A 15,917-nucleotide genomic window follows, 5' to 3' on the forward strand; every position below is an offset into this window, starting at 1 on the left:
CTTTCCTTCTAGTTGTAGAATTTCTACTCAGCCAGCCTTCCTGTGTTTCTGGATGATGTCCATTTTGTCTTTTAGTTGTGTTTTTGAAGTGGTTGTGCAACGCAGCAATTTCAGGGTGTTTACCTATGCCGCCATCTTGGTTTCTCCCAAGACTACCTTTTATGTCTTTAGGGTTTTCTATGTACAATATCATGTCATCTGTGAATAATGACAGTTTTACTTCTTCTTTTCCAATTTGGATGCCTTTTATTTCTTCTGGCTGATTGCTATGGCTAGCACTTCCAATACTATGTTGAACAGGAGTGGTGAAAGTGGGCATCGTTGTCTTGTTCTTGTTCTTAGGGGAAATGGTTTTAGTTTTCGCCCATTGAGTATGATGTTGGCTGTAGGTTTGTCATATAAGGCTTTTATTATGTTGAGATATGATCCCTCTATTCTGACTTTGCTGGGAGTTTTTAATCAAGAAAAGGTGTTGGATTTTGTCAAATGCTTTTTCTGCATCAATTGATATGATTATGTGATTTTTGTCTCTCAATTTGTTTATGTGATGTATCATGTTTATTGATTTTTGGATATTGTACCATCCTTGCATCCCCAGAATAAATCCCACACTTGGTCATGATGTATGATCTTTCTAATGTAATGCTGGATTTGATTTGCTAGACTTTTGTTGAGGTTTTTATTTTTATTTATTTATTTTTTTAAATATATTTTTTATTGATTTCAGAAAGGAAGGGAGATAAAGAGATAGAAACATCAATGATGAGAGAGAATCATTGATTGGCTGCCTCCTGCACATTCCCTACTGGGTGGGGGTGGGGGCGGGGAATTGAGCCTGCAACCCAGGCATGTGCCCTTGGCTGGAATTGAACCAGGGACCCTTTAGTCTGCAGGCCGATGCTCTATCCACTGAGCCAAACCAGCTAAGGCTTTGTTGAGGTTTTAGCATCTATGTTCATCAGGGATATTGGCCTGAAGTTCTCTTTCTTTGTAGTGTCTTTATCTGGTTTTGGGATTAGGGTAATGCTGGCTTCGTAGAAAGAGCTTGGAAATGTTCCTTCCTCTTAAATTTTTTGGAATAGTCTGAGGAAGATAGGTTTCAGGTTTTTTTGAATGTTTGGTAAAACTCCCCTTTGAAGCTGTCTGGCCCAGGGCTTTTGTTTGCTGGAAGTTTTTTGATTACTGCTTCAATTTCCTCTATAGTTATCAGCCTATTCAGGTTTTTTCATTTTTCCTGATTGAGTTTTGGAAGGTCGTATTTTTCTAGGAACATGTCCATTTCTTCTAGGTTGACCAGTTTGTTAGAATAGAGTTGTTCATAGTATTATTTTTACAATCCTTTGTATTTCTGTGGGGTCTGTTGTTATTTCGCCTCTTTCATTTATGATTTTCTTTATTTGGGGAGCCTAGTTAAGAGGTTCATCAATCTTGTTTATCCTTTTAAAGAACCAGCTCTTGGTTTTATTGATCTTTTGTATTGTTTTCTTTTGGTCTCTATGTCATTTATTTCCGCCCTGATCTTTATTATTTCCTTCCTTCTGCTCACTCTGGGCTTTTCTTGTTGCTCTCGGTGCATGTATTGAACCGTGACCTTCTGGTTCATAGGTCGACTCTAAACCACTGAGCCACACCAGCCAGGTTGGATACCAGTTCTTTTTTTAAAAATATATTTTATTGATTTTTTTACAGAGAGGAAGGGAGAGGGATAAAGAGTTAGAAACATTGATGAGAGAGAAACATCGATCAGCTGCCTCCTGCACACCCCCTACTGGGGATGTGCCCGCAACCAAGGTACATGCCCTTGACCGGAATCGAACCTGGGACCCTTCAGTCCGCAGGCCGACGCTCTATCCACTGAGCCAAACCGGTTAGGGCGGATACCAGTTCTTTACAGTATCTTTCTTGCAGCAAAAGTTTTTAATTTTAATGAACTCTCACATATCAATTTTTTCTTTCATGGATCTTGCTGTTGGTGTTGTATGAAAAAGTTCATCGCCAAACCCAAGGTCACCTAGATTTTCTATGTTGTAATCTAGAGGCTTCATAGTTTTGCATTTTATATTTAGGTCTATGATTTGTTTTGAGTTAATTTTTATGAAATTTCTAGGGTCTGTGGTAGATTCCTTTTTTAAAATTGATTTTGATAGAGAGAGAAACAGCTATGTGTTGCCCACCGGCAACATGCCCAGACCAGGGATTGAATCCGCAGCCTGGGTATGCGTCCTGATTGGCAATCGAACCTGTGACTTTTTGTTGTACAGGAGGATGCTCTAATCAACTGAGCCCCACTGGCCAGAGCAAGATTCTTCTTTTTTTTCTTTTTCTTTTTCTTTTTGCATGTAGCTGCTCCCCTGTTACAGCATTATTTGTTGAAAAAACTATTCTTTTTCTATTGAATTGTCGTTGCTACTTTCTCAAAAATTATTTGAATATGTTTGTGCAGGTATATTTCTGGACTCTCTATTCTGCTCCATTGATCTGTTTGTCTAATCTTTTGCCAATACCATACTGTAATCATTATTGTAGCTTTACAGTAAGTCCAGTATTATCAGTCTTCTGACTTTATTATTCTATTTTAATATGGTGTTGACTATACTGGTGCTTTTGTCTTTCCATATAAACTTTAGAATCAATGTGTGTTATTCACAAAGTAACTTGCTGAGGTTTTGATTGGGATTGTGTTGAATCTATAGATCAAGTTGCAAAGAATTCACATTTTTGAAATATTGAGTTTATGTACATGGAATATCTTTCCATTTATTCAGATCTTTTTTATTTTATTATCAGAGTTTTATAGTTTTCTTGGTCATATTTTGTTATTTATATACTTGAGTATTTCATATTTTTGCATGCTAATGTTAATACTCTTGTGTTTTTTTTAAATCAAATTTCAATTGTTCAGCCCTGGCTAGGTTGCTCAGTTGGTTAGAACATGTCCAGATATATACCAAGTTAGTGGGTTCGATCCCCAGTCAGGGCACATACAAAAAGCAACAATTGTCTGAATAAAATAAGTGGAACAACAAAATTGATATTTCACTGTCTCTCTCTCTCTCAAAAATCAATTTAAAAATTTCAATTGTTCATTGTTGGTGTATAAGAAAGCAGTTGACTACTGTGTACTCACAGCCTATCCTGCAGCCTTAATTGCCATAATTACTTGTTAAGTCCAGACTTTTTTGTTTTTTTCCGTGTGGGGAGATTTTCTACACAGTGAGTCATGGAATTTGAAAACAAAGAAAGTTTTATTTCTTCCCTCATAATCTGTATCTTTTATTTCCTTTCCTTGTGTTATTGCTTTATCTAGGGCTTTCAGTAAAATGTTGAATCAGAGTGGTGAGAGGGAACAGCTTTGCTTGTTCTCACTGATCTAAGCAGGGAAGCATCTAGATTCTCACTATTAAATATTTGTTAGCTGTAGGTTTTTGTAGAAGTTCATTATTATGTTAGGAATTGCCTCTATTTCTAGTTTGCTGGTAGTTTGTTGTTGTTGTTTTGTTTTTTGGGTTTTTTTTTTACCATAAAGAGCTGTAGAGTCCCAGACTACTCTCCTCTCTCTTCTACATTCAAGAAAGAATAACGACTATGAAATATAGAGACACTATTTCTGGTTAAGCAATGGTAATTGAAAGAAATTCCTCAAAGTTAGAAAATTTCTTTGTTACATTGAAGTCAGTTAGAGCAGAATGGATGAAAAGAAAGAACGTTAAAGGTAGTACAAGTTTGCTCCCATTCCAAACTAGAATTAAGGGGTAGAACATGTTGAAATAGAAAAAAAACACACACACAAAACTCTCAAAGGGTGGTAGAGCCACATGTTATAGAACAAAATAAATATTCATGTCTTCAGAATCCAGAACAATAATGTTCAGAGATGAGATGGGTGAGATTGCATGGTTTGATATAATAAAAGGCAAAGCTTCTGAAAAGGAGCCAGAAGTTCTTAAGAATACAAACCCGATGACCTAATCTCAAATGGCTTCAACACAGAAGGTAAAGTGGTTCTATCTGGAGAACTCAGTGTTTGTTGGAAAGTACTAGATTGAGCTCTTGAATGGACATGTACAAAAGGAAGACAGAAGCGCATAAGGCATGGGATACACCTTGAGAAGTAATAACAGGGATGCTAAATCCAAAAAGTAATGAGGCCTGCCTTTTTTTTTAAGCCTATGGTGGCTGCCTGGTGGGGTGGCTGTGTGCAGGAGGATGTCTGTCCCTTCCTGGAGGGTTGGGGAGTGGCTGTGAGGTTGAGGACATGGTGGCATAGGTGACAGCTGCAAGTCACAATGGACAGCAAAAGCTTAAAGGCTGCCTGTGGCAGGGGTGGGAGGGAGGTGCTTGTGGTTCGGACCCAGGCAGAGGCTTGGTTGAGGATGTGCAGGTCTTAATATAAGACAGACATGGGCAGCAACATGATGCTATGGCAGGGCGGTGCCCAGAGCAGCCATGTGCTACAGGTTTGACAGCTCCACGGGGAAGCTGCTGCAGTGGCTGTGCAAGGGCAACTTTGCCATGTTCAAGTGCATTCCCACATTTGAGAGCAACTTCATCCAGGTCAGCAAAAGAGGAGAAGTGAGCGATGTGCACAACAGTGTGCAAATGGTCACCGTGGGCATTGCATACCCACCGTGGGCTTGCATACCCAGCCCGACCTCACGATGCCTGTTGTTACGCTGCTGGCACGACCAGGAACGGGGACTCGAGTCAGAGAAGAGCTTGGAGCTGACCAGGCTGCCTCCTTTGAAGTTTGTAAAGCTCGGTCTACAGTCATGAGAAAAAAAACAGCTCACTTGAAGCTCGCCACTGGCTGCTCTTTTTACCTACATTTATGCCCCCTTCAGATGCAAAGGAAGATCTGTTTGCACCCTGGGAAGACCTGAGACCGCCAGTGGAGGCTTATAGTGGCAACAGCGTGGGACATGCTGGACATGCCCTGTAGGAGGCAGAGGCAGGAAGAGCCCAGCAGTAAGCTTTGGCAGAGACTCTCAAAGGGGAGCCCAAGTGCTTCAGGGGAACAACGAAGGCTCTCGGGCTGCTCTCCTGGGCTGCCTGGGAAACAATGCCCGTGGAAGGGCTCAGGCCAGATGAGCCACTGTGTGGAGGCCTTGCCACATTGGGGAGGCTCTGATTGTGTCTGAATATGCGAGGTCCCTTAGATGTCTGCTCCCCTCACCCCACACCTCATGTTGTAATGCTGTCAGCAGCATCCTGACTGTCCAGTCGGTTCTGGAACACGTAGGTACTGCTGTGGACTCAGGCAGTCTGATCTGCCATGGGACACTTAATTATGAGAAAGCCTTTTATTTGTGCCATGAATTGACTTTTGCATAAATCTGTGGCAATGCAGCACACTTTGCACACAGATGCACAATTTGTTAGTAGCTACCAGGATGTAAAATGGGCATAGCTTTTGACCAGCAGTCTCCCATGAGGAATCTGTTTTGCAGACAAGTGTATAAAATAAAAGTGTAAAGATGCTAAAAAATAAAAATTAAAAAAAAAGGACTATGGTGGTGTTATCAAAGAATCAAAGGTCTGTTTAGGTGCAGTAAAATAAGAAAGGGATGTGCTTGCATTAGGAATTCATGGGGTAATGTTGACAGTGACTTAATAGGGGTTATGGGTTGAGTTATGTTCCACAAAAAGATACATTGAGGTCCTAAACCTCAGTATTTGAGGGAAGACTAGCAAATGGGCATTTCTGTACGCTTCCTCTGCACTAAGCGCTGGTGTGAAGACCAATTAAGAACTGTTACTTTGTTTGCTACTGTCCCATTGAACTTGTGACCGAAAGGCCCAGTGGCTATTAAACTAAGGATGTCATCAAGGGGTGTGTCCTCTAGGTGGCAGCCACGGAAGCCACTGAGACAGCCGTGCTTAAGCCACATAAGCTCCTTACATAGAGGCACTGTGACCTGTGATGGAGCAGAGGAAAAGCACGAAGATGGTGCCCACTGGCCTCCTCAGTCTCTGGAGAGGATTGTAGTCAGTCCCTAGATATGTGTTTCATTAGAAGCCTGCGACTCAGGACACAGTTATGAAGGTAAGTAGTAAGCCTCTTTCACAGAAAGATGGGGTATGCGTTTGAGTCTGTTGTCTGCACTGTGCTGGAGGCAGGAGAGGGGAGTGTGGCTGGTTAGGGACTCTTTCTCCATTTAGTACCATCCTGTGGTACCCACGAACATAAGTCCCATGGGCCACCAGAGCCAGGTGCTCATGAGGTATCTCTGGGTGGCAGCCACAAAAATTTGAGTTAAATTCACAACCTCCTTTCCAGAAGATACTGGAGTGAGGCAGAGGGAGAGTGTGAAGATAGCACCTGCTGGTGTCTGTCTTTGGAGTGAATTTCAATAGGATCCCAGATGTGTGTTAAATTAGTGGCCTGCCTCTCACTTCAAAGCTTTAAGAGAAGCAAACAGACCTATTTCACAGAATGACTGAATTCATTTCATGGACTGCCTCTTCACTTGGGCTGGGGCGGGGTGGGAAGAAGCCAGATGAGTCCATATGAGTCCTTTAAGAAGTTTTTTAGTTCAATATAGCCTTGTGGGTGTTGTGAACACAAGTCTCATTGGCTTTCAAAGCTAGATGTTTTGGGGTTTCATTTCTCAGGTTCAGCTCTTAAGAACTGGGGTTCAGGTATAGGATTCAATCCCTTTGTTCCTCAGGGAGAAGCAAGGTATTGTGAGTTCCCTCCTGACTGTGGGTCACTATGCCAGGTGTGGTGAGATTGTGTGTCAACCTCTCCTACCCGTTTTGATGTGGATTTTTTGTCGTTCACCCAACGCACAGTCACTAGCTAGTTTATGGGTTTCCTTCAGAGGAGGTTGTTCTGTATGTAGCTGTAGATTTGGTCTGTTGATAGGAGAAGGTTAGTTCAGGGTTCTCTTATGTTGCCATCTTAAGCCAGAACCTCCCCTGCCTGTTCTTCATTAAAAAAAATGGCATATGCATGATTGCAAGTCATATTTTCTCATGAACAAACAAGATATTCGCCTGGCCTGTGTGGCTCAGTGGTTGAAGGTTGTTGATTCATGAACCAAGAGGTCAACAGTTCCATTCCTGGTCAGGGCACATGCCCGGGTTGTGTGCTCGATCCCCAGTAGGGGGCGTGCAGGAGGCAGCTGATCCCTGTTCTCTCTATCCTTCACCCTTCCTCTCTCTCTAAAAAAATCAATAGAAACACATTTAAATTTTTTTTAAAAGATATTTTTCAGATTTTTTTGGTAATATTTTCTATCTTTCCATGTGCCAATCTATTTACAAATCTGCTCTAATGTTTTCTAAACCTTTATTATAATGATTGAGACAAATTATATCCAGAATTTAGATATAATTGATAGATTCCCACACCATAAAAACATAATCCACCTTTCAAAATGACATGACACATTGTCTGCTTGCTTTCAATTTGACTGTATTCAATAAATATTAACCTATTGAATTTTCCCTTTTTATGTCCTATAATTTATCTGTAAGGATGTGTTAAGTACCTGGTGAATTCCAGACATACTGTATCCACATTTTTCAGGTCTGAAACTCTCTGAAAGAAAGAAGTAGTCTTGCCACTCACCTTTTTCCTAGGAGGAAAAGGCCACCTTCAGTTCAAGTATGAAGATGTGGAACCCAACAGTGGAAAGTCAGATGCATTTCACTCGGGTTCTTTGTCAGGCTTTCCTGGAGTTGGAGATTAACTTTAACCTCAAAGCCTAGCCAGTAAATATCACAGCAGCCAAGGCAATTGAAGTTGGTGGTAGAAAGATATGATCATCTTGGTTCTCCTCCCTCAACTGGAATCTTTCCTGGGGAGTCAGTCCAATGAACTGAAGAAAGTAGCAAGCTTATCGCCTTTGTTGCTGAAAGGAAAAATCTGCCTAAGCCACTGTGAAAAAGCTGTGCAAAATAATAAGCAAAAGCATGCTTAGATTTGTATCCTGACACCAATATATGACACAAGCCTCAAAGACTTGGTCTTCCCAAGTGAAATTGTGGGTAAAAGAATATGTGTGACACTGGACAGCAGTCAGTTTACTGAATGGTGAGAATTATGTGAAGAGGAGGGGCAGGCAAGAGAGGATGCCATCACATAACAGATGCCTAACTCTTAGTTTCCTAGGGCTGCCGTAACAGAGTACCACAACTGGGTGGCTTCAAACAGCAGAAATTGTCTCACAGTTCTGGTGGCCAGAGGTCTGAAATCAAGGTGTCAGCAAGGCCATGCTTTTCCTGAGGCCACAGGTAGCCTCCTTCCTTGTCTGTTCTTAGCTCCCGGCAGTGACTGTCCATACTGAATTTCCTTAGATTACAGCTACATCTATCTTATCTCTGCCTCCATCATCACATGGCTTCCTCCTCTCAGGAGCTTTTATGTCTTCATATGGCATTCTCCTCTCTTTTAATGGACACCAATCACAGGTCAGGCTTACAAGAAATACTAAAGGGACTTCTTTAAGCTGAAATGGGAGAGTAAAAATTAGTAACAGAAAAATCTGAACTATAAGCCTCATTGGTAAAGGTAAATATATAGTAAAATTCAGAGTAATCTACTGTTTTATAAACATAGTATGAAGTGTAAAAGTAAAAGTAGTAAGACAAACTACCACTAATTTGTTAATGGATACCCTAGGGCTTTAACATCCTACTTCTATCAATGGATAGACCATCCAGACAGAAAACCGATATGGAAATGCTGGCCTTAGACTGCACATTGGATCAGAGAGATTTAACAGACATATACAAAGCATTCCACCCAAAAGCACACATGAAACTTTCTCCAGGACAGACCATATGTTAGGCCACACAGTCTTAATATCCTTAAGAAGTTTGAAATCATCATCAAGCATCTTTTATGACCACAATGTTATGAAACTAGAAATTAATTATAAATGGAAAACTGGAAAATTCAGATATACGTGGCGATTAAAAAACATGCTTCTGAACAACTAACAGTCAAAGAATAAATCAAAAGAGAAATAAAAAATACCTTGAGTCAAATGAAAATGGACATACCAAAATTTACGGAATGCAGCAAAAGCAGTTATAAAAGGGAAGTTCATAGTGATAAATGCCTACCAACAAAAAAAGATTTCTACTAAATAAGCTAACTTTGCACCTTAAGGGAAAGGAAAAACAATAACAAACAAAACCCAAAGTTAGTAGGAAGAAGGAAACAAAAAAGATCAGAACAGAAATAAATAAAATAAAGATTAAAAGACAATAGAAAAAAAAATCAATGAAACTAAGAGCTGGGTTTTTTTTGTTTTTTTGTTTTTTGTTTTTAAATAAGCAAAATTGTTAGGCCTCCATCTAGACTCACCAAGAAAGTGAGGGCTAACTAGATAGAATCAGAAATGAAAGCAGAGATGTTACAACTGATACCACAGAAATACAAAAGATCATAAGAGACTACTATAAACAATTATATGCCAATAAACTGGACAACCTAGAAGAAATAAATAAGTATCTAGAAACACACAACCTACCAAGATTGAATCATGACAAAGAAAATCTGAAAGGACTGATCACTAATGAGGAGATTGAATCAGTAATTAAAAATCTCCTAATGAAAGTCAAGGACTAGATGGCTTCACAGGTGAATTCTACCAAACATTTAAATAAGAATTAGTACCAAATTCTTTTCAAACTCTTCCAAACTACAGGAAAGGAGGGAACTCTTCCAAAATCATTTTATCAGGCCAGCATTACCCTGATACTAAAACCAAACAAGGAAACCACAAGAAAAGAAAATAAGCCCTGGCCAGGTAGCTCAGTTGGTTAGCACATCATCCTGATACACCACAGTTGTGGGGTTTGATGCCCCGTCAGGGCACATGGGAGAATCAACCAATGAATGCATAATTATATAAGTGGAACAACAAATTGATCTCTCTCTCTCTCCAAAAAGAGAGAAAATAAAATAAAAAGAAAAGGACAGGCCAATATCCCTTATGTATAGATGCAAAAATCCTCAACAAAATTTTAGCAAACTAAATTCATCAATAGATTAAAAGGCTCATACACCATGATCAAATGGGATTTATTCCAGGGATGCAACATTGGTTCCACATCCACAAATCAATCAGTGTGATGCATCACATTAACAAAATGAAGATAGCAATCATATGCTCATTGTAGATGACTTGATGAACAAAAATCATTTGACAAAATTAAACATACATTTATAATAAAAACTGTCAGCAAAGTGAGCACAGAGGAAACACCTCAATATAATAAAGGCCATATATGACAAGCCCATGGCTAACATACTCAGTGAAATGTTGAAAGCTTTTCCTTTAAGATCAGGAATAAGACAAGGATGCCTATTCTCACCACTTTTATTCAACACAGTCTTGAAAGTCCTAGCCAGAGCAAAAGGTACATGGAAAAGAAATAAAAAGACATCCAGATAAGCAAGGGAGATATAAAACATTTGCTATTTGCAGATGAGATGATATTGTATATAGAAAACCCTAAAAACTCCATGAAAGATTGTTAGAAATTGTAATGAACTCAGTACAGCTGCAGAATTCAAAATCAATATACAAAAATCTGTTGCTTTTCTATACACTAATAAAATATTTTCAAATAGAGAAATTAAGGTCCTGGCAGGTATGGCTCAGTTGGTTGGATGTCTTCCGGTGCGCTGAAAGGTTGCCAGTTCGATTCCAGGTTAGGGCATGTGCCTGGGTTGCAGGCTTGATCCGGGTAGGGGGCACGCAGGAGACAGCCAATCCATGTTTCCCTCTCACATTGATATTTCTTTTTCTTCTTCTTCCTTTCTCTCTCTAAAAAACTCCCTTTCCAGCTTCTCTAACATCCTTCTGCTAAGTCCCAAAAATTAGAGAGAAAGGGGCAAACTCTTAACTCAAGATGTAGAATAGGACATGAGCTAGTGAGATAAGTCTTGTATACAGTGAACGGGAGAAGGATATATGAAACAAAGGAGGTTGAAAAAAACTCACCATTAGGGTATGTGACATTATTATTAGAGTACAGATAAATTTAATTAAACATTTAGGGTACCAATTATTACAGTATTTATTTTATGAAGGAAAGATTTAGTGGCTTAAATCAACATACATTTATTATCTTTAGTTTTTATAGGTCAGAAATCTGGGTGAGACTTAGCTGAGTCCTCTGGTTCAGGTTCACTTAGAAGGTTATAGTGATCTGGGGCTGGTCTGCTTCCATATGTGGACATTAGTAGGTGCTCCTGGGTTGTTGGACTGAGGGCCTCAGTTCCTTGCTGGCTATTGGCTGGACACCTTCCTTAGTTCCTTGCTATGTAGGCCTCTCCATGGGGTCACTCACAGCAGGCAGCCTGCTTCCCTCTGAGCAAGCAAGGAAGAGAGGAAGACAACAAGCAAGTCAGGAGTGTAACTGCACAGAAACCTTATTTTCTTTAATGTGACCTTTTATTTTGATTTTTTGTTCCCTTTGACTCAAACTGGCCTCACCTAGTTCCCTGACTCATCAACTCCCTCTCCCTTGCTTAGTCATTAAGCCCTCAGGACAATGAGGTTCTGGTTAGCATCTAGTAGTTGACCACAGAGAAAGAGATTCAGTCAAATCAGAGATAACACCTAAGCCATTTGATTTCAGCTCCAGATTGACCGCACCGACCACATCCTTTTTTATTTATTTTTTATTGTCTAAAGTTTTACATATGTCTACTTTTTCCCCAATTGACCCCCCACCCCCAGCCATTCCCACCCCGGGCAAGCCCTCACAGCCCCAGTCCAACCACATCCTTATGAAACCAGACGAAGCAACCTGATGTCAGGACCAGACGCAATGATCAACTACTCCCTACTCTAGTATTGACCAATCAGTGAAGACCACAACCCTGACCTTGACCCCTAACTCTCTTAGTCACTGGGATTAATGATTTTCCCCTATGTAACCCATCTTCTTGAGGCCATCCCAGAGCCAGGTCTTTGAGCATGAGCTATCTGTGACTCTGGGCACAGTGCCATCTTTTAATAAATCCTTACTTTCTTGGTTACAAACTCCTGTTTGTGTCTTATTGGGCTTTGATGCGCCCAGGCAAACGGTTCCCTTTATTCTAGTAACAGGAGCCAGAATTCTTTTTGACAACCCATCATTTCTGCCATATTCTGTCTGGTAGAAGGAAGAACCCAGGTCCAGCCCACACTCAAGGTGAGTATTAACAGGGCACAAACACCAGGGGGCAGGATCATCGGTGCCATCTTAGAAGCTGCCTACCACGTGGAGCATAACCAGGGACCAACTTTCAAAATCAGAAATGTTTGGCAGATAAATGTTTATATCCAATATTAAGGAGGGTGTACATTTTCTTACCTCACCAGCACATATTGAGTGTTTTTTTAAATTAAATTTATTGGGGTGACATTGGTCAACATGAACATATAGGTTTCAGGTGTGTGTTTCTTTGTTATAAGATCTGTATATTGCCCTGTGTACCCACCACTCAATGTTTGTATTGTGCTATGCTAGCTACAAAAAGTGGAAAAGGTCTTTAAAAATTGAAAAGATGATCTATGAAAAGAATATGGTGAAGGAGGGAGAAGATTATAAAATAAAAACCGAGGACAAAGAAAAGAATGAGAAAAATATCATACAAGGAAGGTGCATGACCATAGAGTAGAATTTCCACTTAAGCATTAAAATGTTCTCAAAAGACCCAGGAGATAGGACGAGACAAATGAAATAGTTGCCATGATAAATGCCTTCTTAAAAACAACAGTTCTTTTTTTTTTTTTTTTTAACAACAGTTCTAATACATTTGACTGACCCATCTACCAAACAATACTTGCTAAGGGGACAAAGTAGTATCTAATATTGAATGTGCCATTATAAGGAACTTCTAGAGACAATTGGCCAAAGCTCCTTTATATTTCAAATGAGCAAACTGTATATTTAAGGACTTTATTTTCTTAAAAGAAGGAGTCTAAATGGGGGAAGAAAAATCAGAACCTTGGGGTAAATACTTTAGAAAAGGCTCTTTCCTAATCTAGGCAGGACTTGTGGTCTGGCTTCAACCTGTCTCTCAGGTCTCCTCTCTCATCACTCACTGCTGGGCACATACTGCTGCAGCCACACTGGCCTCCAGGTCAGCAGAACACCAGTTCCTCCTCAAACCTCATTTAATTCAGTTCCCTGTTCCAATGTGTTAGGTGGCTCAGGAGGCGGCGTAGGAAATAAAGAGAATCGAGTCAATCAGAAAGAAAGAAAGAAAGGAAAGAAAAGGAAGGAAGGAAGGAAGGAAGGAAGGAAGGAAGGAAGGAAGGAAGGAAAAGGAAAGGAAAGGAAAGGAAAGGAAGGAAGGGAAAGGGAGGAAGGAAGGAAGGAAAGAAAGGAAAGGAAAGGAAGGAAGGGAAGAAAGGAAAGGAAAGAAAAAAAGGAAGGAAGGAAAGGAAGGGAAGGAAAGGAAAGGAAGGGAAGGAAAGGGAAGGAAGGAAAGGAAAGGAAGGAAAGACTTTAGCATTTTGGTAGGAAGTGGTTGTGGATCGTGTAGAAATGGGAGGGGGGAGTCAGCCTCATCCCAGCAGGTACCAGGCACCAGGGACTAAGAGTTGGGACCCATCTCTGAAGAGCTTGGTGAGGACCCTGGGGTGGCATGAGGAAGAGAAGCCCCCAGGACACATTTCCCCACAGTGTCAGGTTAGAACAGAAGCCTCCCCCTCCCCCAACAAATGAATAAACAACACTGTATTGCCAGGCTGCTCACATTATAATAATCAAAATGTCCAGTTTTCAACAAAAAATTACGAAGTATGCAAAGAAAGAAAAATGGGTGGCCTGTTCACAGGAAGAAAAGCAATCAATACAAACTGTTCCTAAGCCTCGATGTTGGACTTGGTAGACTAAGACCTTGTATCAACTCTTTTAAATATGTTCAGAGAATTAAAAGAAACCATGGGCACAATGTACCACCAAATAGAGAACATTTGTATATTCTCTATATACAAAGAAAGAAAGAAAGAAAGAAAGAAAGAAAGAAAGAAAGAAAGAAAGAAAGAAAGAAAGAAAGAAAGAAAAGGTTTTAATCTGCGTCCCCGGGCAACCCACGAACCCCAAGGCAGGGCCAGTGGATTTGCGCCAACAGGGAGGGGGGCGCTTTGTTTTATACTTCGGTTGGGTGAGGGGCTGGGGCATGAACTGAGGAAGTTCCCACCGCAGGGGGTTGGCAGGGTATTCAGGAAGGAGTCAGTATCTGTGTGGGGGTCGTTGTGGATACCAGAGAGGAGCTGGTATTTGTGTCTGGCACGCTGATCTGTTAGAAATTCCAGGGAGGGTCCATTATCTCGTCACACATCTGCATGCATCTGATCCTGGGCTCCCTTCGACCTAACACAATGGACTTGACTGCTATCTATAATAGCATAGACCTGCCCCTTCCTCTTACCTTGCTTTTATTTTTCTTTATGGTAGCTACCACTTTCTGAAATTATAGTATGCCTTTTTGTTTTTTAATCCTCACCCGAGGATATTTTTTCACTTTGATAATTATTTACTTATTTTTAAATATATTTTTACTGATGAGAGAGAATCATTGAGTCCCCTAATGGGGACAGAGCCTGCAACCCAGGCATGTACCCTGACCGGATAGGGAATCAAACCGTGACCTCCTGGTTCACAGGTAGATGCTCAACCATTAGAGAGAGTGGAAGGGAGGGAATAGGAAAGGAAGAGAGAGAGAAATAGAAAGAGAGATACATCGAGGTGAGAGAGACCCATTGACTGGTTGCCTCCCACAAAGGGCAGGGGAGGTAAGTGCCCTTGACCAGGAATGGGACCTGCGATGCTCTAACCACTGAGAAACCGGCCAGCTATTTTAAAAATCTGTTTATTGCCTGACTCCTCCACTGAGACAAAAGCTCTGTGAATTAAAGGCCGTTAGCTCACTGCTCTAGGACCTGGAAAAGCAATCCATTGCCTCTGGTCAATAGTATCCTTGAGTGAAAGAGAAAATATAGTAAGTGAAGCCCATAAAAACATGTCAGCAGCAATGCATAACAAAAAGGGCGAAATGTGAAGAATAAGCAATGACAATTTGGTTGAACTGTGCTAATGCGAATTCATGTGTAAGTGGAGAATTTTTATACTTATGTATAATACGTAATTCATTTTTTAAAAATCCTGAAACACTCAAATGAGCGAATTTACTTGAAAATAGGACAATATACAAATCTTCCCGCAGAGCACTCCCTTTTCCTCTAGATGCGGTGTGCTAACTTCTTGTGGAGTATTCACCGGGAGCCTGAGCTCATCCTCCTCCTTTTATAAAAAGGTATTCTTGTCGCTATTCGATTGGCTGGCCCTCCGAGAAGCCCTATTTTCATTGGCCCCAACACCAGGCCATCACCGACTCGAGCACTCCATTGGTTCGCTCCGCAGACAGCTGCTGCCGCCTGCTTTCCGGCGGGAGGGGTTTCCCCGATGACGTCAATGGCACCGCCCGCCCACATTCCAAAGCCGGGGCCTAGACTGTCTGCGGCCCCAGCCTTTGGGGGCGGGACGGGCGGAGAAGAAGACTTCTGATTGGGTAGTGAAGGCGAGATGCGTATCCTATTGGTCACTGCCCTGGACGGAGGTGGAGTCGTGGGTGGGTCCCAGAGTCGGGCTGAGGAGCTCTGGGGAGACTCAAAGTTTGTGTCTGGAGCGGTAGTGGGAAGTGGGCTCACCGAGGAGGGGTTTTTCTTGCGGCGAGAGCCGTTCTCCTACCTTCACTGTGGATGTACACGCAACTTTAACCCCTACAGCCTTCGGCCCGATCCCTCGACTGCCTGTCTCCCCCGGGGGTTCTCAGGTCTCCGAGCACCCGGGACGGGAGCCCTGGGCCGTTCTCTCCGGCGGGGGAGCGAACGTTTCCTTCCTCAGTGCACAAGCTACGCGCACACACGCGCGCACACGCACTCACGCGCGGAGCCGGA

The 15,917-nt window shown here is 41.5% G+C and overlaps 1 protein-coding gene across 1 annotated transcript in view; it reads left to right on the forward strand.

The window, feature by feature from the left end:
• Positions 1-15,543: 15,543 nt before the first annotated feature.
• Positions 15,544-15,917, forward strand: part of CREB3L2 (cAMP responsive element binding protein 3-like 2) — a 119,798-nt gene continuing 119,424 nt past the window's right edge. Inside the window, exon 1 of the mRNA XM_005882500.2 lies at positions 15,544-15,721. Coding sequence (XP_005882562.1) covers positions 15,544-15,721 — 178 coding nt within the window. The remainder of the gene's footprint in view (positions 15,722-15,917) is intronic.

The sequence above is a fragment of the Myotis brandtii genome, unplaced genomic scaffold (assembly GCF_000412655.1).
Source record: "Myotis brandtii unplaced genomic scaffold, ASM41265v1 scaffold724, whole genome shotgun sequence".
NCBI classification, from domain to species: Eukaryota; Metazoa; Chordata; class Mammalia; order Chiroptera; family Vespertilionidae; genus Myotis; species Myotis brandtii.